This window comes from Heliangelus exortis, chromosome 4 (assembly GCF_036169615.1).
Source record: "Heliangelus exortis chromosome 4, bHelExo1.hap1, whole genome shotgun sequence".
In the NCBI taxonomy this organism is placed as follows: Eukaryota; Metazoa; Chordata; class Aves; order Apodiformes; family Trochilidae; genus Heliangelus; species Heliangelus exortis.
In genome coordinates, this window is record NC_092425.1 from 1,989,563 (window position 1) to 2,016,171 (window position 26,609).

A 26,609-nucleotide genomic window follows, 5' to 3' on the forward strand; every position below is an offset into this window, starting at 1 on the left:
GGATGATGCAGTTTGTTAGGAAGAGAATTTGGCTCTCACTTGAGTAAGAGCTGAGGGGAGAGGGAGGTGTGGAAGCCCACCCTCACTTACCTTTTCAATGGTGCTGAAGGAAGGCCAGGACTGAAATCCATATTCTGAAGCAAAACGAGTTTTGGGATACACTGTCCAGCTCCAGCAGTCACTCTGGTAGTCATAAAAGTGAGTGTCCCCATAATGGGTGTCATAAGGGTTCTGAGAGACCCAGCCCTCTCTAACTGTCTCCAAGCCATTGGTGGGACTGGAGGCAACAAAAGGACGACTCTGATCTTCCTGGGATTTAAGAACAAAGCAAAAACCACCACAATACTCCTCATGAAGTGATTGATCATCTGAACCAAAGCCCCCATTTTGAAAATGGGGGGTGAGGTGGGGAGAAGGGTCCTTCCTCAAACGTTCCCCTTTGTGTCCTGACATTCATCATCTTTACTTGCTTAATTAGCTGCTTTTTTATCTTCTTGGAGGACAGCTGGGCATGATATTGCTTGTTCTGCTGTTCTAAGGGATTCTCTCCTCACATCAAGAGATTTTCTATCTTTACATGCTTCTAAATTCTTAATGAACAGCATTTAAAGTGTGTCTCGTGAAAAATAAACTCAAGGAACATTAATATTTGAGTACTGAGACTTCTTTATGGAAAATCATTACGTCTGCAGTGCTTTTGCAGGAACAAGGCCATAATTTTCCCCTTCTTTATTAAGTAGTCACCTAAATTTAACCCTAAAAAAGCCAGGGTATTCTGTTACTAATGCTTGCATGGTGGCATTGCACTTTCTCTGCCTGCGAAGATAGATGAGGCTGAAGAAGGGTTACATTTCAAATTGTTCAGAGCTGCCTTTATTTATAGCCTCAGAAGACTCAGTACACTAAATCTTTCAGCAGTATCCTACAAAGCACTGAAGGAATCCTTTTGCAGGTAGGATTAATTTAGCACCTTACTTGTAGTAAGAGAGAGGCCTGAGTTAGTTCCGAGTCACAAGTTACAGCAAAGCAGGTAGAGATGTGAATCAATTGAAGAAATAGTCCAGTTCCTCCATAATTTTTTTTTTTCACTGGAGTGAAGCCATTTGTGGAGGTATTAAAAACAGGAAGGTAAAAAGCAGCATAATCCACTATTCATTCAGGTCTTTTTTTACCAATCACCAAGAGTTAAAGACATGAGGTTCTGTTTGTTTTACTGTGAGAATAACCCTTGAGTTCTGAGAACTCTTTACAAGAGCTTGGAAAGTGCAATAATTCCTCAATAATGTGCTGGCTTTAATTTCCTGAAAGGATTTAAAAAAAAAAAAAAAAAAAAAAAGGCAAAAAAAGCCCAAGCTGCTCCAATTGGAAACATTAAAACCCTTTGCCAAGCCATATCCCCAAACAGTTTCTTGAGATCACTTACATTAAGAACCACTTCTCTGATGTTCTCCACATAAAGCATTATGTAGTCCTTGATATAGACTTCTTTGTCAGCAGCAGGTATGGAGAACCAGTTGCTTGCAATTGCTGCTTCATTTTCATTGTTACCACTCCACAGAATAATTGATGGATGGGATTTTAAACGCCTTACCTGAAACACAACTGAGGTTCAGGAATCAAGCAAAATTACTTCCCTTCAGGGCACAATAAAAACAAATTACAATAACTTGATTCCTACTTGAATTGCAAATCCACATGCATATTAAAGATACTAAGACTTTAATTGCTGGTTTTATCTGCTCTGTTTACTATTCCCCCAGCTCTCCACCAGTCTCAAGCTTTTGTAATATACTCTTGGAGAAGAGCAAACTTTCAATATACTGACATATATCCACCATATGCACAGGTACCTCCTCCTCCTCAGCCACATGTGACAGATAAATCCTCAGCTAAGGGACACTGCAATCATTAGAACTCACTCACTGAATGCTCTTCAACATCCTCAAGAAGAGGACAGGTAAAAATATGGTTCAAATGAGGTGACCCAGCACCCCGTCAAGATGAGTCTTAAAACTCTTCAGTCTGAGTGAACTTCCCTTGGGATATTATTCCAGTGTCTTCACTGTTGTCATGGTGAAAAATTTTCTCTGGAATTCAATTGGAATAGAGAGACACACACAGACAAAATACCTGATGAGAAACTTCTGCTCTTACAGATTCTAAATAACTCTGGTCAGTTGGATACAGAGCACATGCAAACATAAAATCCTGCCAAATCTACAGGGAAAAGGAAAGACAAGACAAAAAAATATCTGTTAGCAAATCATTTTACACACTTGAAAAACACATAGTTATTGGGATGCACAATCCTTTGTTCTGCCAAAAGCTCTTTATCTCAGAAAGAATTAAACTGAAACGTTTTATTTGTTGTTCTTGGAAAGTACCAGCAAACAATCCCAACCTCCATGGTTTTCCTCAGTATCAGAGTTACAGCCTATTCACCCTTTGGAATCAGACCCTGGCAGCCTTCACTGCTGGGTGGAATATTGCTCAGTAGATGGAGTCCAGTTTGAGTGGAATCATTAAAACCCATACACTGCTCTCATGTCAACATGGGACAATCTCCAGGTGAACAGAACAAGTTTTTATCTACTACTTTGCAGGTGTAGCAGTAAATCCCTATTATTAAAAACAGACAGAAATTCTTCTGGCATGGATTTAAGCTCTCGTGTTCTTGTTAACAAAACACTCCCACACCAGATGCACAAACTGATCTTAAAAAGAATAAATCTTGCCCAGGAAGAGAGGCAGAAATAAACTAGATCCTCTGACAAGACAGTGATTTTCCTCTTCAAAGAAAGATCAAATAGATGCCATAGAGAACAGCAAGCCTTTCAATTCCAAGAACTCCATTTGTACCTTCAAGGAGAACTGCAAAGCAGGGGAAAGGAAGAAGCCCACTGAGATGGGTAAAGTTTGTTGTTTTACCTGTTCTGCTTTTTAAATTTTTCTAACTTGGAGACTCCTGATAATTCATCTCAAACATTAATGGAAAGACCTCCTGAGGAGCACATTAGCCCCAAAGGAGTCTGCAGGAGCCCAACCTTTCTGAACACCACACTACATAAAGTCTGAGAGAGCCAGACCAGCTCCTCAAGTACTTGCATTTTCCTTGCAGCAAGAATGTGCTCTTCCCTGACTGTTTTCAATGCACATTCCCTAAAAATCTGAAGATAGAGAACAGTAGAGTGGAGGAAATTTGATTTGTTACACTCCCACCTTTGTACAAAAAAGCAAAACTATGGTTGAAGAACACTCAGAATCCTCCAGTGACTCTGTAGACTCAAAACTTTCTACTGAAAAGAACTTTTTCTTCCTATTTCCTTCCGTGAGCCTTCACTGTTTTCCCTTAAGCACAGTTTGAGTCTCATGCACTTCTAAGCCTTTGCAAGACCATCAGAAGAAACAAACCCAAAAGCCTTCAGCACCACTCCCTCCAGAATAAGGGTTTTTCTGCATCTGCTTGCTATTTTGGCTGCTAAATAAGATCTAAATCTTGCACTGAGCACTGTAAAGGATCTAAGTGGCCTACTTAGGTGCCTAGTGTCAAAAATGAAAGAACTGCAAGTCCTCAGAAGCCCTGAAAATCAGGACGCTCATTCACAGGATTAAAATAGATCTAACACTTTTTTTTCCAAGCACACACAGCAGAAGGCAACAAGGTATCAATTCTGTTTCCCTGCTTTTTATGCCGTAGAATAAACCCAAACACATTCCTTGGGATTTTGTTACCAGCTGCAACTTGGCCTCCACTCATCTAGTCACTGTTTCATCAAAACTTAATAAAATGTGTATCCAAACTCACATAACCAAAGGTACTCATCTAGGATTATCAGTGTTTGCAGCAAGGTACAATCACAGCTTGTTCAAAATGGCCCTTTGGATAAAGTCTTTCATGCTCAGCCTCAGGTCTAGTGAAATATTTTTGCTTAATAAATTGGAACCAAAAAAACCCCAAAGTTTTCAGCTATTGCTATAAAGGAGGAAATACTTTTAAAAGAAATAAAATCCACTTCCACAGCAGACTTTTTTGGCATCTTGATAACTCAGAGGTGGCTGAAAACACAAAACTCAAACACAGTATGGCTTAAATGCTCACTGAGGTCAGACTGCAAGGCCTTTCCTCTTAATCTGAGGCATATATTCAAACACTCAGATTCCTCAGCAGGGCTATTCTCACAAAAGTAAAACCTAAAAAAACCTCCTGGGTCCCACAGTCTGACTGCCACAGGAAAAAAAAAAAAAAAAATTTGATCTTGAATTAACTCCCCTTCCACACACTGTTTGTTTCACAACTACTTGAGTGTTTCAGGTCCCAGTTGATGCCTGCAGAACACAGAAGTTATTCTGTCATGTTCATCACTAGAATGTAAACATCTTCCTGCATTCAGTGGCATCACTAGTACCAGTTGTTCATTTCTTCTCTCATTTCTTCCCTGAGAGAGTAGGAAATGTAGAACTAGGGGATGTACAGCATATAAAAATGAAAGCTTTGGTCTGAAGAGAGATGGAAGACAGGAAATTAAAGCCACAGTCCTGGTGCTCTCATTTTGGAAAAATTTAACTGGGAAGGGGCAGTGGGGAGAAAAGGAAAGGGAGATTCTGAGTTGGAAAGGGAGGTGAGGATGAGTGAAGGAACAGTTGAAGCCTTAGTTACAAGATACAAGCTGGGGTTCTAGTATAAAGTCTACAAAATATCACTTCCAGTTTCAACAGACAATCTCAGTACTCAAGAGCCATTCAAATTAAACAAAAAACAAAACAAAAAAAACACAAACAAACAAAAAAAAAGAGGTTGATCTGACTTCTCAGGTTGGTACTTTACCCTGTTCTCAGGAAAGACAGCTAGAGCTGAAGTATTAATTATCTTACTTAAAAACTAACCAAATGAACAAAATAAGTGTTTATTGTTTTTACCATTATTCCCAGTTCATCACAAATATCATAAAATTCATCTTGTTCATAAATTCCTCCTCCCCACACCCGTAGTGCATTCATGTTAGCATCTGCTGCAGACTTCAAGAGTAGCCATAATCTGCCAAACACAAAAAGATTTAGACAAGTTTGGTGAAACTCTATCACTTAAGAAGTTTCTAATGTTACACAAAAAACACAGCACAAACCCAAACCCAAACATTCCTCATTAGCAGGCAACCTCAGACTTGTAACTCTGAGAGAAACCACAATATTTTGGTAACCTTTTAAGGCTGCATGCACTCTCAAAAAACAAGTTTTTGTGCAGAAAATGTTACTTGGTGCTTACACTTATGGAATATGTGGAGTGACATATGTGAGTTAAGAGTTTTTACAGAAGTATTGGCAGAACCAGATTTGGAAATACTGCATTTTATTAATCAGGTTGCTCTTTTCTCCTTAGACATTATTTGCTTTAAATACCAATCACTTAATTTTTTTTAAAAAATATATTCAGAAATCTATACAATTTTCCCAAGTTCCACAATGCACAGTGAAAAGGGGGAAAGTGAGAGGGAAAAGAGAAAGCCTGAGACTCTGAATTTCATTCTGAGGGGTTCAGGCACCATTAATTCTTTCCTTCATCATGCTGGGAGCCTCTAAGTTGCATGTGCATGCAGACTGCAACATCTCATGTTCCCCAACTACTCAGGACAAAACCCAGTCAAGGTATGGCATGGCCCCTGTCCCACCTGCATCTCTGGGGTGCTGTGTCACTGACAGCCAAGAAGCCTGGACCAGGAGAGGAAAAAAAAATAAAATAGAGGCTTCTATGTACTTATATCTTCCTGCACAAGGTGGGTTAGGACATGGCTGAAGGGCACTTCCTCCAAGTACCCACTTGTGTCCCCCAGGGAATAGGATCATCCCTAAAAATACCTGAAGGGACAGTAACCTGTGGAGAGCAAACAACCATTTTCCCACCAGTTATTGTACATGAAATTCATTCAAATCTATTAAAAGATAATAAAGCCCTAACTCTGAGCTCTCCAACCCACAATTAATGTCCTGCCTTGAAAGCAGTTCCACCCCCCAGTGCCACCCTTTGATAGAAGGGGGATAGAGAATCAGGAGGAGGAAAACATCATCCTTTCTCCTTAGAGAACATCTGCTGGGCCTTACATGTCAGGGGTCACTCTGTCCTGGAAAGAATCTGCTGGAATCCAGTTTGAGCCCTTAAGGAAAATGGGTCGGCCATTAATTCTGAAGTAGAAACTCAGACCTGGTGAGCCAGGAATAGGCTCCTGAACAAGTTCTACTGTCCGAAAATAGGCCTGTGGAGACATGGAATTTGGGTTTAAAGCAGGAAGAAAAAACCAAAAAAAAAAAAAAAACCAACCACAAAATAAATCAAGAAATCCGCTACAAAAGGGACCCAGCTGAACACTAACAGCTTAGAATTTGTCAAGACAAGAAGACGTGGTTTCACCTCTTAAATTCCAGCTTGGTTAAAACACACTGTAACAGGGATAAAAAGAATCCTTCTGATAAAGCTTTTTTCCTTTAGATGTGACTATCATGAGAGAAAGCACCCACAAACAAGCATGTGTATGCACACGTGTGTGTATGAGAGCTGCATGTTCTCTTGCTGCAGGATTGAGCTGCACATTTAGCTGGGAGCAGCAAAAGGAAAGCAGTGGCTGCAATAGATCAGACACACCATTTTATCTGCAATTTTCTCCTTACAGAGGGAGACTGCAGGAGCTCAGCTATAACTCTTGTCCCTGAATGCCTATCTTCAGGTTCATCCAGGAAAAACAGAATCATCTTTTTTTACTGCCCTCATATGATACCTTTCCAATAGCTGTAGCAATTAAAAAGATATGTATGCAAACACAAATGCTGGTTTGGAAGTGATGGACCTTCTGGCCACCACAGCTGTGTTTGAACAGCATGGTCAGCAATAAGGTTTCAGAAAGACCAGTTCAGCTAAATAACTACTAACTCTGTGTTAGGTATTAAAGGTCATTCCAGATAAAAGCACATCTCAAACAGAAGCCAAACTTTTACAGCTACCCTAATAGCTGGCATTGTGTGCTGCAGATGCAGAGGGAGAAAACTTCTCAACAAATCATTATGGAGGTTTTCTGGGCTTTATTTCACTCCCAGCAACAATGCTGCTCTGAGGGGTACCCTGATAGCACTGATGTCAGCAAGTTGTAGCAGTCAGGAGGGAGCAGTTACCTGCTTGCAATAACAGTGTGCACTGACCCTTGTTTGTAGGGACATTTACCCCACCTGCCATGGGGCAGAGCAGCTGCCATCTGGGGCACCTCTGCAGTTGCCAAGTGTTACAGAAAATCTCTTTCAGGGAGGCTTTCAACTTCTTTTTCTTCTGTATCCTTGTGCCAGCTCAATTTACCTAGACCAGGAAGATGATTCTCGTGCCTTTTGGTTGCTCTTTATCATGAGATGATACTTGGGAAATTAAATAAAGTGAAGGAATGCTAATAGCAAATTTCAGGCAACTTGCATCAAGCAACAAGTTTGCAACAGGAGGGCAGGAACCTTTTTTATTCTAGGCTGCCCCTAAGGTAACAACCACTCCTCCCTCAAGTGACTATTTGCTATACCTTGTCAAAAGGTCAGCTTGTAGAGTACAGCTTGTTCTCTCTGCCACAAGCTGCAGCTGAGGCAACTGTGAGTAAATCAGGCTAAAATTAACCTAGTTAAGTGCAACTGATACACCTGTGCTTAAGATGAAAAAAAAAAATAAATAATCATTCTTTCTTCCACACAACAGACAAGGCTGAAGTTCAAATGAGAAACTGCTAATCTCACTGTGGGACTTTGTTTTTTAAACTTCCAGCTTATCAAAAGGAATCACACAGACAGAGAATTATTTCTAGTGGTTGAGAAGACAAATAAATAACTTTTTTTTCTTTTGTACTTCTGAGTCAATTATTAAATAGCTAGACAGAAACAATGCACATGCCAAACAAGATGCATGAGTGGAGACTGCAGACCACTGACCTCAAACTAAAACCCTCTGCAACTAATAAGAAAATGGGACTGGGACTGGTCCCAAGTCCTGCAGAGTTGCCCCAGGGGCAACAGTGGATTAGTGGTGAGTGGGGCTCAGCATCCAAACCACAAAGGAATTTGCCAAATAGAGAAAAACTACAGTCAGACCACTAAAAGGACTTTTCAGACTCCCTGCTCAGTATCTCTGTGCACATGGATGTGCCTTTTTTCTACTGTGATCCTGTTGCATGCACAGCTGGCTGAATATGGACCAGCATGAAGATGAACTTGGTTTTAGGACAAGTCTTACACCCATTCCTAGCATTTTTCATTCATTTTGACATGAGAAGTTGAATTGGAAAGAACATAAACCCACAAATATTTCATACAACTTTCACAGTTATTCTAACTACTGAAGGTTACAAAAGAAAAGCTACATTGTGTGTACTAAACAAACAACAAAAAGTTCTGACCTTCCTCTAATGAATCCAATTACTTAGAGAAAAATTCCTATCTCGAGTGCAGATCTTTTTTGTGGTAAAAAATTAAATGGGATTTATAGCTGGGGCTCAAAATTATTTGGAAGGTCTACTAAGTGGATGTCATCAGGCAGGGTGGGTCTGTGTCAGAGTGCATGTGTAATGGAGTATTTATATTCCTAACAGAGGCAATGTGATCCTGTTTTATTCATGCTCACGTGGAAGTCATGCAGCTAAGCCAAATCCAAGGCAATCTGAGGCTGAAAGACCCAGCCAGGACCACCCATACAGCACAAGCCAAGGTAAAAAAGCTCCTCAGCCCCATCTCACATTCCCAGGGCTCAGTGCCTTTGCATTCCCAATCCATTGCTACCCATGCAGCAGCACAACAACTCTTCCTCTTCCTACAGCACTTCCCTTCTGCCTTGTGAGGTAAATGAAAGGTAAGGAGAGACAACCAGTACCTGGTATGCTTGGTGACTTGCCTTTCTGGCTACCAAAACCTTGGCTACTCTGTCTGATAGACCTTGAGGCCTGAGGACTGATTTCTCCCAGTCTTGGAGCACACAGATGAGGCTCTCCAGCCCCTGCAGACCAATCAGTTGGTTCTGTGCACACTTAAGAAACAGATCCTGGTCCTTTTGAGACATGCACAAAGGCTCTGTACCCAGTTAAGTGATCTCTGGATCACATTTGGCATTCCCAGATTTAGCAGCAGAAAAAGCACTGGGGATGGAGATGCCTGGAGCTGAAATAAGCTCACAAAACACTCCAGTGATCTCACAAATTAGCACACAGCATGAAAGCCAAAAGGAGAGACTTCTGGAAGTCATGCTGCAAGCCCTGGAGGAAAAAAGAGGGTGTACAGGGAATGAGGGGAAGACAGCAAGATATTAGGATCATCCAAGTAATAAAATAGCATCATGAAATAAAAACCTCTGATTACAGTGTTGAAGAAATAAGCATACAGCAAGATGGGGAAAGAGAACCAAGAAAGCAAACAAGTGCCTCACGAGGCAGTCAAAGAGGTAATAAATTATCTGATGTAGGCATGGCAAGAAGAAAAGCAACTTATCAAACAGAACTTTCTAGAACCTCCAAGATACTTTCTGCCTATGACTTCGTTTCACATAATCCTGAGAAACAAACTCTAAACCAAAGTATTCAAATACAAAAAGCAAAACAAAACCAAGCCTGTCCTGAATATTAGCTTTATTCTCATTCTGTTTTGTGCTGCTCTCAACAGGAGCAGGTACTTCCCTCAGGCAAAGAGGTTCCCAGCACAGCTGGTTAGAGTTCTATAAAGCTCCCAGGACTATAATACAGGGAGGTTACCCAGAAATCTTCCCTGAGGATTAGGGAATGTTTTGGAGAATATTTTAACATATCAGAAACCAGAGAGTAGTTCAAGCTAAGGGCAGCTGAATCTGAGAAAAGACCAAGCTGTTTTCTCTCATATACAGGGTTCTTAGTCAAAACAAACATCATTACACAGCCAGTGTGTTGCAGATACACTGATACAAATATCCTTGAATGTTACCTTCATGCTCATATTTAAGATGTTACTTTTCTTAAACACAAAGCATATTTATCACATTCTAATAAATCAATGTATGTTAGCTTTTTAGGAACATGTCTATCTTATAATTTTTAAAAAAAATTTAATTAACTAGAAAAATCTCAGTGATAAACCTCCACATAATCTATAGAAATCTAAGAGGGTTCTTCAGTGCATGACACAAAAACAACAGCAGGATAGATCAAGTTTAAAACTTTTTCCATGAGACAGAAAACTTAAGAAGTAAACATGTTCTTCTTTCTGAGGATTCCAACTAACTGTAAGCCACCTTCTGAATACAAAGCATCCACTCAAGCTCAGGCTACAGGACAAGAGGTAACAAACTGTGACAAACATTTATTTCTCACTAATATTTTCACACAGATATTGCAAACCAGGAAAATATTTAATATCTCTAGATACCTGCTATGGAGCACACGTGGCCTACCAGATATAATCAAGCTGAAGGACTCACCTTTGAAAACTTCTCTATCTGGTATCCTGCCTCCATGGAGAAAGTTGTAGTCATGTTGTATCCAGTTTGCTTTCCATGTCCATTTGGCCACCAAGCCTCCACTGTGGCACTCTTAAATATATAAAAGAAAAAGTGAAGAAAAAAAAAAGGGGAATGTGAATAAAAAGTCCCAAAAAGCAACTCAGGTGTCAACTATTTTCTGTTAATTAACACAAGTCTAATGAGTTGATGTGCCTCAGCTGAGCCTAGTTTGCTTTCCATGTCCATTTGGCCACCAAGCCTCCACTGTAGAACTCTTGAAAATATAAAAGAAAAAGTGAAGGAAAAAAAAGGTATTGTGACTAGAAAGAGTCCCAAAAAGCAACTAAGGTCTCAGCTATCTTCTGTTAATTAACACAAGTCTAACGAGCTGATGTGCCTCAGCTGAGCCTCATAACTGGGATCTCTCCAGCTGCAGCTCTTAAGGGAAAATTACTTAAAGGGAGAGGTGTGATTTCTTCCACTGAAGTCCAGGCTCTGACTTCATCTTGTGTCCACATGCATGTCTACCCTTCAGGTGAGGTACACTGACAAAATATTCAGATATCTGTGTCAGAAATAGAATATTCAAATATCTGTGTCAGAAGTAGACACTGCTCACCAGCTTCTGTCTCATACCCCTTCTCTCATTGACTCTTTTACCCATCATATACAATATTCAATATACAAAAGTGATACTTTTCCATTGTGACTTTGGTAATATATGACCACACTGACTGCCTCACTTATGTCAAGCTTTTAAGTCAAATTATAAGTTTCATATTTTTTTTTCAGTGGTTTCTGCTTTTTCTCTGCCCTTCCTAATCACATCATTAGTACTCCACAGTTTTTACAGACATAAACTACCTCTAGGATGACAATGGTTTATTTTTCTCATTCTTGGAGCCACAGAGTAGTATTTATATCTCAATTCCAGCAGCCTACTCCTGCTTGCTCAATACTATTGCCAACATTTACCAGTTGAGTGCACAACACAAAAATCATGGAAAGCAAGCAATAATGCATGCAACCAAACAATGGAGGGATCAGCTCTGAATAGAGCCATGTAAGGAGTGCCTCAATCTTTTCAAATGAAATGAGGCCAGGCAGCAGCCCAGCAATATGTTTTGCCCTGGCCACACTTGGAAACAACCATGAATTTACCCACTAACATTTCAGCTTCCCTGATGCAGAACTGTCCTAGCTGCTTGTGCAGAAGCACAAACCTCTGTGCTGCACAGATACAAATGGAAGCAGAAAAATCTGTGTGTGCCTCGACAACAAGGGAGTGTTCACAGCTGCCTGGCAGGGCTGGGGTGTCTCATTGGCCACTAATGATGTCATCCCCGTGCTTAGCATGAGCTGATAAGCAAAATGCTGTCAGCAACACAGCACTTGGTGTGGCAACTGCAGGAAGGCTGCTACGCGGAGCTCTAAAGCTCCTCCTGACTTCACAACATTTTCTGCAGTAAACCCTCAGCTAGAAATAAAAGGCTGGTGAGGTCTCAGTCCTTAGCTCACACCACACAGGTCTATCACACAGAGCAAGGGCTCTGTTAGGCTCACAGATAGATGAGAACACGTTGCAGGGCTCCTTGTAAAATCAGCTGGTGTGAATTCATGCAGCAAAGCCTTTTTTGTACAAAGAATAACAAAGCACTGTTGCCTCTGCTCTGCTTCCTCACAAACCTGCAATCCTACTCCACTAACAGATTTTTCTGAGGTTGGTGGTCAGGCAATTAAATAAACTAAAATAATTTTTTTAAGTTTCAGATTGCTGTGCCCGTTTAATGTAACCCCTGAAAAGGTTAAACAGAGACTAATGATTGTTTGAAATGATATTGGGTATTTGGCATTGCTCATCCAGGTCAGACAACAGTAACAAAAAACTGTATGTTTGCATCCTTTCATGCAATCCTGTCAAGATACAGCCAAGCACATAAGTCTGCAAATCACTGGGTGTGCACACTTGAACATGAAAACCATGCTTGCCTTTACCACAGGCCTCTTCTCCACTCAAACAACTGACAAAAGAACTTGAGAACACACTCAAAATGCCTTCAAACTGGGGAAACAGTGCAGAGTTACACAGCAACAGAGAAAACCAGAACACCCAGTAAAATATACTAAGGTTTGAGGGCAGACCCTCAAATGTTATTAACTGCCAGAAGTCCTAAATTCCTTAAAGGGCAGCTCCAAAGCAGATGGAGGCTCCCTGTTTACAAGGAGTCCCATGGACAAGACGAGAGGCCATGGGCACAAGTGGCTCTTGGGGAGATTCCCACTGGACACCAGAGGAAAATTTTTCACTCTGGGGACAGTCAGACACTGGAATGGTCTCCCAGGGGAAAGGGAGGATTCCTCCACTGTGGAAATTTTTCAGTCTCAGCTCCACGGGGTGCTGGGACATCTCATACAAACAATAATATCAGAAGGCTTGGAGCAGATGATCCTTGAGGTCCCTTCCAACCTGATTGTATGGTGATTCTATGATTCCTTCTCACAGCACCTTGCTCACCCCCAACTCTAACTGTGCCTTGTGGCTGCAAAGCAGAGAGTGGCTCCTGTTTTGCTGTTTGCTCCAGCAGAGAACACCATTAGCTGCAGCAGCCACTGTGTCTCCCAGGGCTCCCACCCTGCCCACTGGTCAGGTCCAGTTGTGCTCAGTCAGCTCCACTAGGGCCGTGCCCTCTGGGCAAGAAGCCAGAATCAAGTTCATGGTTCTTTTTGTCCCCCTGGGCTCACTGCCTAATGGAAGACACCCACCTATTGGTCAAGACACACTGATTTTCTTCAGCTTTCAAGCCTATGTATCTTAATTGCATCTGTTTGATAAAACTCAACAGTTTCTAAAAAACAAAACAAACCCAACCCAAACAAAAAAGCACACCACCAACAAGCCAGCAAAACAAATTATACAGAACTGAAATAATGTTGGTGAATTAAGTCTGCCAGCACACAGCTTCCCAACACCCTCTGAAGGTAAAACCAAGTGATTGTTTCCTCGTTCATCACTGGGCTGTATAACAAATCATTTTTCAGTTGAGTTCCCTCCTCATTACAGCACCCTTGACCTCTGTAAAATTCCTCCAGAGTTCTGTCTACCCAAGGGACTAGAAGCCAATGTAAGGAAGCACTACCTCACAGAATTTCCACCAATCTTACTCCCACCAAGTGATTTATGACTCTTTTGCTATTATTTACCTGAAAGAGTGTATGTCCTGAGAAGTTAAGAGTGTTTCCTCTCTTTCCTGGAACAGACATGTGTATTGAAGAACATTCTAGTCTTAACCAGACCAGTAAAAACAGCAGGAGAGACAAGATAGCCAGTGCCAGTTAATTGAAGTGACACAGGCTATCCAAAGGTTATCTACCTAAGAAGCTCATTTAATAGAGGTTGGTGATGCTGATTTGTGTGTGATCTTTTTTGTCACTGGGCTCTGCAGTCACCCAGACATAAATTTTTAGAGAGAAAAAACTGTTCTCCTATCCCATAAGGTCAGAACTGCTGTTCAAGTTAAAGGATCATTGTAAGGAAGGGGAGGGGGGCATAAAACTGGCATGAAGGCAGAGAGACACACTTAAAAAAAAATAATTCTGCAGTTGGTGAGGATTCCAGACACACCTCCTTACCTTGTTGATGTTTACAAGCAGCACAATGCTGCCTTCTCCAGGTTGAAGTTTCACACCAAAGGTTTGCTGTGTTTGCAGTTTGGGAATGCTCACAGTCACCAGGCCTGCAATTGGCTTGGAGCTGACTACATGAAAAATAGCCTTGATTTCAAGACTCCACTGCTGAGCACTCTTTTCTAAGTGAAGGGCAAGAAAAAATTCAGGAATTCAGGAATTGTGCTTATATACCTATTAGTAAACACAATCTCTCATCAAACAAACAATTCAAACACCTCAGATTAAATATAACAATTTTATTGCATTTGATTCCTGTGTTTGCATTTTCTGACTCAGAAGAGAACAAGGCAATATGATTTATAACTCCTTTTTTTTTCATTCAAAAGCCACCCAGGGTTTTTTCAGAGTTCTGTGCAAAAGTGAGAGGCCATGGCACCAGTCACTTTATTAGGAGGGATTTTTTTTTCCCACCAAGCACCACAGACATTATATTTGCTTTTAGTCAGCACTCGTATGAACATGGCACTCTTTGGGAAAGATTGTAATCACAGGGCAGTACAATCACTTCTGCTGATGAAACAAAAACAGTGTTAACAGAAAATGAGCTGAATTCATCCCAGAGTCACCAGACAAAATGAATGGAGTTATGCTGGGGATGAATTGGGCCCATTGTGTCTAGACTTGACAGGCTGTATCTTTGTGTCCCTTCTGCCACCTAAGTGTAGAGGAGGAAAAAAGGTGATGACTTCCCAGAGGTCACTGTTCAGTTAGCTCAGAGAGTCCTCTCCTTCACAAAACTTACTGAATTAGGCAAGCCAGGGTCAAGGGTACTCAAGATTTATGTGTAAATTTCCTATTAACCACAGCAATTAAATTACCTAGCTATAAACACAGCCTGGCTAATCCTATAGCTCCAATATTACAGATGAACATCTAAGCAAAAGGACATAAAACAGAAGGAAAACTAGAACTAAGACATATTTTTGTATACAGGACCTACTAATCAATACTTTCTCTTCTCATCTCTATATTCTAGCCTTCCTTCCTCCAGGACAGAGAGCTCTCTCCAAAAGCCAAGAACCACACTCAGCCCTGATGTGATCTTCACTGTCTTTTGTAGAACAAGAGCAATAAATGTGTTCCTAAGTTTGTATTACCCCCAGCACTACTCAGGGAAGACCAATCTTGAGAAATGTGGAAGGGGTTAAAAAAACACCCACCACACCCCACAAGGTTCAGCCATTACAGTCCCTCCAAAGGCACAGAGAAATTCCAGCCCACTTTTAGCTGCATGAACTGTGTTCCAGAAACTGAGAACAACGTATCTTTTACAGACTCAGTGGTCAAAAGGATGTGATACTCAATATGATGAGCAATACAACCGCAGAGGCACCTTAAATTCAAGTTGTTAATTTACTCTTTATTTTTCAAACGCTATTAAGCTTGAATACTAAATAAGCTGTGGCACAGGTTCCAAATCACTCTGCTGATTCCAAGAGGTTTGCTTTCCTCTCCAGAGAGCAAGACACTGCCTACCAGAAGGTGGAGTTGTGGCAATGTGGGAGGGACCAGAAAAGACTTTTTACTGTAACTTAATTTATAAAGAGCACACAGAGTCTGTGCTGGGGCTTTCCATGGAAATTCCAGTCACGTTAATTCTAGCTAAGACCTGCAGCTATTTCAGGAAGCTTTAAAAGCAGCCAGTGAGTGACGTCTTCCCCTTTTATTCATACTCTATTCCCAAGGGCTGCAATTCAAGCCAGTGCTGAGGACTCCTGTGCTGAGCTTTTCCTCCACTGAAGGCTGCTGCTCAACAGGCAGTGAAAGAAAAGCACGCGGGTGGTCTGCAGTGAGGCGTGTTCCCCTTTACAGAAAGTTTCAGCAGCAAATTAAAACTACTTTTGCACAGCTGCGATCACCTTCAGGACAAATTAAAACTACTTTTGCACAGCTGCGATCACCTTCAGGACAAAAGGAGCAGAAAATCAAAGACCACGTCAAGGGAGGAAACCGGTCGGGTGAGTTAGGTGGCAGGAAGGCAGGAGGTGATCTGCTCAAATTGCAGCCTTGATAAAAGTGTCTTTGCAAAGCACCACGGCTCTCCCCCGGGCTTCACGTTGTGTCCTGAAAAACTCAGCCCTCCCGCAATTTTCCTCACTGTGCATTTGTCTCCCCAAGACAAAACTCAATTCCCGCAGCAGCTTTGCTTTTGTTTTACATGGAGACTGAAGTGAGATGTATTTACTGGAAGTCTTGGTGAAAACACTCCAATTAAAGAAAAAAAGATTCAAAAGTGGAAAACAGGAGCTAACCTCAGCTATATTTCATATAGCTCTGAAGTTATTCAGGGATTTTCAAGCCAAAAACGATTCTGAATTCCAGTATTTTTAATCACTATTGTTTGTACTGAATAACTGTTTCAAGACCTAAAAGGGTGTGCTAAGAGCTACACACAAAAATAAGAGAATCTTTTAATTGAGCATAACAATAAAATGGTTTGCATTCCAAAGATGAAACAGTAAGAAGTAGTAACACTACTTACCAAAGAAAGGAGTTGAAGAAAAGTAAATCAGGTGATAATGGCTATAGGCTTCAATCCTAACATCTTTCCAGATTCCTTGAGTGGGAAAAGAAGGCCCCCAGTCCCAGCTAAATGAACACTGCTCCTGGAATACAGAATTATTATGTTACAATTGCCTGTTTTTCACACAGACATTGATGCTGTGCCAGAAATAAAACCTCTTTGCCATCTAGAACTAAATACTGCCCTGTGCTGAAATTTTTTTTCAGTTTTCATAAACCCAGAAAAACCTACAGTTCTTCCTTCTTGACCTGAACTCCACTTTTAAAACTTCTATTATAAAAACTAAAATGTAGTTTTGTATTCAACATCCATGTATAGCAGCACTTTATATTTGTGAGAAAGCAAAACACCACCTAGCCCACCACTTAAAAAAACCCAAAAAACCCACAGTAAATACCTAAATTCAAAAAATCCTAACAGTAATTATGTAAAATTCAAGCCAGCAGGTTACTCTCAGTTCAGCACTGAATTATGAATTATGAATTATCTTATTTTGTAGTGTCAGTATTTATTTGTATACCTAAAAGACAAAGTAAGCAAGAAACTGATGGTTACAAATGTTAAAGTATTCTAAAAGAAAAATACCAAATTAAAAATCGTGGGTATAGCTGGAATACTTTAACCCCTATTTTTTTGTTACAACACCTGATTAGTACAAATAAAGATATGTGAATATCTGGTGCATTTGTGTAGTTCAGTCATGTTCACTGTTTCTCCCCTTTTTATGGTTCTCTGATACAAAAACAAAGGGAAGATAGTTAAGAAAGAGCTTAGTTCTGGTTCTACCATCAGAATAACTGGGAGAATTATAAAATGCTGTTCAGACTGAGAAGCACCAACACTGCTTCCCTTTTAACTGTTTTCAAACCTGGTCAGACCCCCATTTAACAAATCCCTTGAAGACATCAATTCAGCTGCCCTCCAAGCTTCACACAGCCCCAGCCCCCAAAGAAAATACAATAGATCTCCTTAAAATCTTCTACAGTGACCTACAGTTCTAAATTTAGAGATTAATAACTTACAGCTAAGGCATACTAATTTTGGCAAACCACACTGCACAAGTCCAGCCTACCCACTGAACTGCTGGAGTCAGCCTGCCTGCCTATCAGGTTGCAAAAGAGCCTTTCAGGGAGCAAGCACTGTGTGGAAAAACACATTCTTAGAAAACAAGTCAGATTGAAAGTAACATTCCCTTTACACAAAATAAACAAATTAAACACCGACAGATGATCGGTGTATTATCTCTAATAATCCTGCAGAGATGGGTATCAGAAATAGTGTGACCTAAGCATCAATATGTTTGTATCACTGAAGCACATTGCCCATGGAAGGCTTGCATCTTGCCACAAACTCCTGTGAAGATTTAGATCTGTTTTCTGCAGTTGATACTGAACCTCAAACCTGTAAACAAGCTCTCCATTACTCTAAGAATGTAAGCAGTCAGCTCACATGTGCCACGTTCTAGGATGTTTGTTTATTTTAGAGGTGACATGGCTACTGTTGTTGCCATATTACTTGAATTAAAAATGTTTCTGGAAATGTCTGGAGCAGCTTCCAAGTACAAGTCAAAAAGCTCCTTTGAGGAAAACCACTGGGGTACTTTCTTACAAATTTATGGGTATAGTTCAGTAAAGCATAAAAACATTCCTGGCCAATTCTGCTCTATAAATAAGACCACAGCTGTTTAAGTGCCTGCTTCCTTCCAAGCTCCTCCCTGCACTGATTTCTAAGAAACACAGTGGACTCAGAAGAATTAACTAAATTTCTAAAATGTAATGAAGGTCAAAGTAGCAGCAAGTAGTAATAAAGGCAACATCTTAATCCTGGAGGATCTTCCCAGGACAACATGGAGCCCACCTTCCATTAAAAATTTTAAAGGAAATCGCATCCAGGTTTAGATTAACAGAATTCCACTTGTTTGGGTTTTGTTTGGGTTTTTTTCAGGAGGCTCTAAAATTACTTTATTAAAAGGTTAAGTACGATGAACAAGAAAGGCATTTAGGTGGAGACAAACATGCAAAAACACCCAAAAAGAGAAAGTACAAAATCAGATCACCCAGCCATTTTGTCTAGCTGCTGCAAAGATATCAGAAATACATGATACTGCTCAAATAATAGTTAGCCTTGTGTAAGTTTTAACAGCAATGAAGCCATACCTTAAATCAGAGTTTCTGAGCTTTATTCCTTGCATATTACATTGGTTTTTTTCACTGAATATGTGCTGAAAAACCACACCTCACAACACCATAATAAGATGAGACCAGGTCCTCTCTTAAGGTAACATTTCTCAGGCCATTCCTGAGCTGCCCAGTATAAATAGCACAGCACATGAGCAACAGCAAACTCCCACAAAGCTGCTTCACTAAGATTTTTAAAGCCATGGCAATCTACACTGGTGTTTGCAAGCATGAACTCTATTGTTGGCATATAAAACCCCTCAGTGAATCCAAATGTAATGATTACACATTTCCCAACACTATCCTGCACTTAGCAGCAAGTCTCCTTGCTGACTCCTTGATGAAAACAGCCTCTTAAACATTCTTATCACCTAGATAACAAACCTGGCCTATGCTTCTTGTATTTTCAACGTGCTAAATTACAGGTTTCTGGAAGGGACAGGAGAAGGAAGCTGCAATGAAAAAAATGCCCTACTTATGACACTGCATGTTCCTCACAGGATACATCTGTAAGGACAGCATGTGGTGCATTCCTCATTCCAAGCCTGAAGGCAGAGCCAGGCAGTTCTGCCCCTACCTTTCTGATGAAATTCACATGGCACTCTCCTTGCTGCACAGGTGGAGGGCACGCTGGGGGGATGCTGTATCCTTTGTGACACCTGCTCTGCTCTGCTGCATAGGAAATGGCTGACAAGAAATGCACTTCGACAACGTTGACCTCCCTGATCAGGCTGCTGATATCAAAGCTCTAGGGCAAGAAAGCAGAACAAGTCATTACAGCACTGACATTTACTTATGAGATTTATAATCATTGTTACATTGGGATTTTAATCCCACACACCTTATTCAAAAGCATTTGAACTACAGGCTCTGGGTTTTGAAGGAAAAGCAAAGTTACTTCTTCAGCTGAAAACAGAAAAACATAGTAACATTCCAGATACAAGATGATGTTTCTGGGCAAACAACTTCCCCCATAATGAGCTCCCATCGCAGGCTGCAGCACTCTGCTTGCACTCAGAAACGCCTGAAGGGTGGCAAGAGAGGCTCTGCAGTCCTTCCTCGCTCAGAATTCATCTGCATCCTTAGGAAAACGCTTTGTTCCAGCTCAGAGAGCTGGGCTGTACACAAGTCCTTCCAACACACACTGCCAGCTTACCCACCTCAATGAGCTGCCCTCTGTGGCAGTGCTGTGAAGTTCTATTTCATGCCACCTGTACTCTCATCCCTAGAATGCACAGACACACATTCTATGCCGCTACAAAATAAAGCACCTGGGGACTTCCTCACTGCCTCCCAAAATCCTCTTCAGTGTGGCTGGACAGAATGCTAAGTGTCTGCTTTCAGAATTATCCTGTGCTATCAAAATAATACCATCCCAAAGGTTAATTCACATTTCTTCTTCACACTGTTCATCTGTGATAAGAAAAGCCTTGGCAATTTTTTCCAACTTGTGAGCAGCCAAGTTAGGATCACTTCTATCTGTGGCATCCTGCAGAAAATAACAAAGCAAGTAGCATTCTCCAGCAGCCTTTACAGACTCCTTCCCACAGGCACAGTGGTCATGTGGAACAGGTGAGCAAAGCAGAATTCTGGGTCACAGTAATCCTAGACTCCATCTAATACAATTTACTGGTTTTCCAGGGAAGGCCATTCCATGAACTGTTACAATATGACACAGGATGAATTTGCTGAAAGAAGGGCAAAATAATACCACTTCCCACTTTTACACAGCCTACTACTGGCAACCCTTTAGATACCCTCCAAAGAGTAAATAATTACAATTTGGTTAAGTGAAATTTCTTATTTCACAGATGGTAAAACTAAGTCACAGAGAAACTAAGTGGTCTGTCCCAAGTGACACAGAGGGGTGGCAGAATCCAGCTTTTATGTCTCAGGACAGAACCTCTGCAATAAAATCTACCAGAATGGTAAACACTGAGATATGAAGACTCCAGATTTCCAGTTATTCTAGTAACATTTTCCCTTTCAGTTTTCCTCTTAGGATTCTTTTAGAAGAAAAGCAAGGACTGTCCCTTCTCCTAGTACCCAAAATAACTTTATATTTTAAAGCTATCAAACTAGTCTGAATGCTTTTGCTACTCTCAAGATCATTCTATAATGATCCCTTCATGCTGACATAGGGTAAGCCCAAAAATGCAAGACAATGTTACCAAAAGCTCAATATTAGAAAGAAAAAGACCAATATAAAAAAAAAACCAATATGGGAACACTTACAAAAGCTTTGCAATGTGTGCATTTTCATTTCAGAATCCACACGAAAACCACTCTAATACCAATTAGTAAGCAGATTTACAGCTAATATAACAGCTTTAAGCTTATGTTTTCCTGGAGCTGTGACAGATCCCAAGAAGCAAGACTTATTTTATTAGCTGAACTGATCCTCTTGCATTCAGAACAAGACATCTTGACCTCTAGAGCTGACCCTGCTGCTACTGAAGAGGTAAGAACACTTCTCTTTCAGTTACCTGGTTACACATGCAGCCCTCAGGTCAACACTTTCTGCACCCAAGGACCTGTTTTCATGTGTATTTGAAAGTGCTCAGCACAAAAGGGCTTTGAAGAAAACACAGAAGCACCTTCAGAAATAAACAGCTCACTTACATATCTGATGAACATGTTGTCTGTTCTCCCAAGAGTGATGTTGTTCATCCGGATCTGTGCTACTGTATCTACTCCTTCAAAAACCAAATTCACTTTCTGCCACTTTCTAGAGGAGATAACATGCACATAAAAAACTGTTAGAGTACCTCGAGTTAGCAACACACAGGAGACAGACAATAGAAAAATGTCAACATTATCTTTAGCAGCAGTTGTCTCAATTACTTCCAAAAATGTCTGACCCAGTGTGGCTATGTAATAGCTTTAAAAATTTAAATTAAGATGACAGCTGAAGTGCTCAAGTCTGCAACACAGCATGTTCACATACCCACCAGCCATCAGATGGGCTGCCTTCCAATTAGCCTAAGTATTTGTTCTTCCTTAGTTGGCAACTCATGAGTCATTTTTAACAAGTGAAAAAAAAAAAAAAAGGAAAAAGCAACAAAAAGTGTTGTTTTGCAATAGCTTTGCAGCTGGACATTATTGCCTGATTTGCTTTATTAGATACTAAACCATTAAGCAGATTTTAAGCTGATGGATTAACTAGCAATTCTGCATGAAAGATGACACAGAACCATTTCAGATATATCTTTACTGCATACCTGATGTCAAAAGGAGTATTGAATGTCCTGCTGTAAGTCCAGTTATCCAGTGAGATCCACCTGTACATCACATCATTAAATCTGTAGTATGGATCCTAACAACAGGCCAAGAAAAAGAAAATGACAACACTTGTTTAGTAATATAGGTAACTACATGAAGTGCATTGTGATATCCAGAGGAGCACTTCTTCCTTCAGACAGTCTGCAAATGCAAAATCCACCTCAATTTGTTAGTCCTGATATTCCTCTTTTTCATCTTTGAAATAACATGTGAAAGCAAAGTTTTGGTAGAACTTGACTTGACTTATATAGATCAAAACATATTTGCTATAATAATTCACACTCCCTCAACCTAGAGGGAGCAGGATTTTTTTTTTTTTTTACATAAGAAATGACTGGGCTGGAAATTTTTCAAAAATCATGACAGCTTGTGACTTTAATGAGATAGCCAGAAACATGATCACCCTCATAATGATGGAGAAAATAAGACAGACTACTAGGATTTTAAGGGAAAAGAAAGTATTTTAGGTCCCTAGGGACAGCACTGAACAAATGTCTACAGTTTAAAATTATTGCAAATGCTGCAGTTGTTTCTTGTCTTGATGTGGCAAGGCTAAATGAAATTGTTAAATTTGCAAGGAGGGAGAAAGAGAAGTAACACAATTTGGTTTGTTGTATAAAATTATATGACTACTTCTGAGAATAATGCTGCATTTATACTGATTGTGTTCTTTTCCCTTAAGTCACACTACCCAGGAAGAATAAAAGCAACTGGTCTCAGCTATGCCCCTGACCTTTCTGGAATACCCAGAATTACAATGAAAAAAAAAAAAAAATCAGCTTTTTTTTTTTCTTCTTGCTGCAGCTCAATTTTTCTCCTCATTTCAGGAGTCAATATAGACATGGATGACACTTCTGGATTTAAAGTCTTCTGGAAAACATTGTTTCACATCTCATAATTGTTTTACTACTGACAGGCTCAGGCTCTGTAGTATAAACACAAACCTATTTGCACAGAAAAGCAAAATCATAACATCCAAGTGAGTGTCCTCAGCAGCATAACCTCTTCTGGAGCCCCACAACAACATAAAGATCACTCATATCAAACCCACAGAGAGGGAAAGTTGCTGCCTTGCCTTTACCTGCTGTGCTCAATCATATTTCTTAGAACAAGGGAATAAGAGTCAGGAAGGAGAGGTCTTGTTACCTTGCTCAAAGAGTGACCTCTGTGTGGGTAATACAGTGTATTCACCAGAAGTTAAGTTATTATGAGCTTCCCAGAACTATTCCGGTATTTTAAGAGATCCATAGAATTATTTTTCCAGGCATCTCTCAGGCTTTCATTAAGATGCAAAATGTCCAGCTAATAAATACATACTAAAATGCAAAATTTAGGCTCACAAGAGAAACCCTGTTAAGATTACTGTGTTGAGACATTGAAAGGCAAGTGGCAAATGTCAGACCATGAAAACCCACAGTATGCCCTTAAAAAGAACATTTTTAGCAACTGTTTTGCTTTAACATTTCTATACTATTCTATTTTAGGTTATGCTTTGGAAAATGTGCATCTTGAATTTCAGTCATTGCCACTTGTGTGTGTGTGAAATATTTAACAAAAGGCATAAGATGTAAATGCACTGGCAACAGCAGACCCAAACTGGTTGTAAAACCCAAACCAGTTTGGTTAATGGTCAAACAACCAACATCAGTGCCTCACCAAAGATCAAGATGCTGCTCAGAAGAAACCTGTAGTGTTTTTCCATGCAAGTATGGATACCAAGATGTTAACAAAGACAGACCTGCTGTCTGGAGAACACTAAGGTGGTTGTCTAGCAGCAGAGAGAAATGTAAAACTGTTTCATCAGAGGCAGAAATTACATCACCAGGTGGACTCCTACAGGAGTTTGCAAGCAGAGCTGCTTGTTTAAACCTCAGAGCACACTGCAGATATTTTCTATTTCTGAGCCTTCAAACTTTACAAAGGGCATTGACTGGTAAAGTATGTGTCACAGAAGGTGCTCATCAGCCCCTTCTGACTCACAGAAACACAGTTTCTTCCTCAGAAGCACCCACCTTTTCAGATGGGGAAAATCCTAGTTCTGTTTGCCTTTATACAAAACTTAACAGCCTCCTGATATCTTTGCTGCATAACATAGTAAAACAGCTTATATGTCACATACACACACACAAATCTGCTAAATGCTAATATTGGTTGGTAATCTTAAGCATGACAAATGTTGCTGGATGTGACAATGCTCAAGCAGTGCTTTTAGGCAGTTCTGAAGGTTCAATAAAAATGCATGACCACAAGAACAGAGTCCTGTAAGAAATGAAAATTACTTTTCCAATACACTTGTGAGAGTATTGACTTTTTCATTATTAAATGCCACTGTTTTGAGTGCAGGAGGATGTGACTATAGAAGTAAAATTGTTCAGGTTGATCTGAAGCAGAATTCCATCCAACAGTCAATCAGCTCACAAGAAAATTAAAGATTTACTTCAGAAAAAAAACGGATGGAAAAAGATAAAGTCAAAGCTTTCAAGGGCACTGGGAGAACTTGAAAGGTGGCAGGAAACAGACTGCACATGTATTAAATACACTTCACATTCATTAGCCCCAGGTGTTCCTGGAAGCAAGTCATAGAGGGGTGGAGACAACTCCAGCTATTTTTAGCTCCCACCAACCATGCCAGACTTGCATTTTCCTGCTCTCTGCAATTTGGGGAAACGTTCTGAACCAGTCAAGCTCCCTTCCTGTGTGTTCCCTGCTCCCAACAACAATGCTGTAAGCAAGCAGCAAATCACCTGCTCAGAGGAGGCCAAAAGCTCTGGCAGGGAGCATCAAAAGGAAGTGATTTCCAGTTGGGGTAACAGGACACCAGCAGGACTTGACAAACACTGGCAGCACTAACCCCAAGGCACTGCCAAGTGGAGATGGATGGAGCCTCCTCCTCCTTGCAGTAATTTTCCGGGGATATTGAAAAGCTACAGTCATGTAAAGGAATAACTTGTCCTGTTCAACAGGAAATGGATGAGACATGAACACATCAGAGGTGAGGCTGACAGCCCAAGTGAGGGCATTGGGCCAGCTCCAGGTCCCCCTGCAACCCAGCCAGGAGTGCAGGGGACACCTGAATGACACAAGCTGGATCCAGGTGGAAGATCAGCATGTAACAAAATGAAATGCAATAAAGTGAACAAATGCAGACTCCTTTGCCTTACCCTACTTTTTAATGATCTAATTTGAACCTGCCTAGCATGCTTGCCTCTCATAAATCAAGTCTGTTGGTATTTTAAAACATACACCATAAGAAAATCCTGCTGATGTAACAGATTACTAAAATAATATTTAAAAGTGATGCTTCGTGCTTTACAGTTTAATGATTTTGCTGTTTCCAGCTTCAGACTGGAAGGTAAACAATTTACTTACCAATATCCACACACTCCTTGGTATCCCAAGTGAGAGCAGTCAGGACTTTTATACAATTTTCAGCAAGCCCAGAAACACACATTTACAGCTGGAAGTCAAGCTGAACTAACAGCAATGATGAATGGATCCATAGTCTTGGAACAAGAGTTTTGGAAGTTCATCCTAAAGTGATTTGTTTTCAGTAGGTACCCTAACAAAGCTGTGAACTCAATGTCACTTTATGCTCAACTACTTCATCACCAGCTGGCATGTCCTGTTAGAACCACGGGACATCCAGTACAATTGTTACCTGGCTTGCTCTGAAAAATCTAAGTTGTCAGAAAATAGGCAACAACATATTTTACACAAATGCAGAACAAGCTACAAAAAAATACACCACTTTACAGAACTGCAGAAATACCACTTGAGTTATGCAAGCTTCTGTCTCTTCTCAGACAGTTTAATATCCAAGAATTACTACTGTAACCTTCCCTGTCCAGTGGCTGCCTTTGTTGTATAACAAGAGAAGAACTACAATGATACCCAGCTCCTCTATTAGCAACAGAGTTGCAGACCCCCGCACTTGACAAATCAAAACCACAGCGATTAGGACAAAACAGCCTTTCTGTACCAATGCAAACAGCTGGCAGATTACAAAATCCAGCCACAATAGCCATATTCATCAGAACTGAAAATTTATAGGAGTCACCTGCCAGCAGAAATGGCATTGTGCATTATTTGGACAGTCCATGCTAGAGGATGTCTCTTTCTAGAACAAAGATTTAACACACAAGTTACCTGCTGATATGTCTAGCTTATCAGAACTGAGCCTGAAAGATAATCCTACACTGTCAGTAGCAATAAATTAAATATTCAGACAAAATTGTTTCTGGAGATCTTTTTGCCAGAGATGCATGGTTAACAATAGATTTTCTGCAAGGCTATAAAATGTCTGCTTATGCCCCTGCTCTGCACTAACTTTATTCAAGCGACTTTTATTGTTGCTCATAAGCATTTCTCAGGTGCTTTTTAACAAAAAAAGTACATGTAAAGAGTAGTAAGAGGGAGTGTCCTAAGGAAATGTTATTGAAAAAAAATCCACCTGTTCACATACTCTGAT

At 40.4% G+C, this 26,609-nt stretch overlaps 1 protein-coding gene across 2 annotated transcripts in view; it reads right to left on the minus strand.

Moving 5' to 3' along the window:
• MANBA (mannosidase beta) overlaps positions 1-26,609 on the minus strand; it is a 42,810-nt gene that overhangs the window by 12,140 nt on the left and 4,061 nt on the right. The window contains exons 2-12 of one of the 2 annotated variants that reach the window (XM_071742586.1): positions 22,081-22,175; positions 21,482-21,587; positions 19,437-19,607; positions 16,641-16,764; positions 14,102-14,277; positions 10,451-10,561; positions 6,097-6,248; positions 4,918-5,035; positions 2,131-2,217; positions 1,424-1,591; positions 91-309 (exon numbers count right to left, since the gene is read on the minus strand). In XM_071742586.1, coding sequence (XP_071598687.1) covers positions 91-309; positions 1,424-1,591; positions 2,131-2,217; positions 4,918-5,035; positions 6,097-6,248; positions 10,451-10,561; positions 14,102-14,277; positions 16,641-16,764; positions 19,437-19,607; positions 21,482-21,587; positions 22,081-22,175 — 1,527 coding nt within the window. The remainder of the gene's footprint in view (positions 1-90; positions 310-1,423; positions 1,592-2,130; positions 2,218-4,917; positions 5,036-6,096; positions 6,249-10,450; positions 10,562-14,101; positions 14,278-16,640; positions 16,765-19,436; positions 19,608-21,481; positions 21,588-22,080; positions 22,176-26,609) is intronic. The other variant, XM_071742587.1, reaches the window with a different exon arrangement.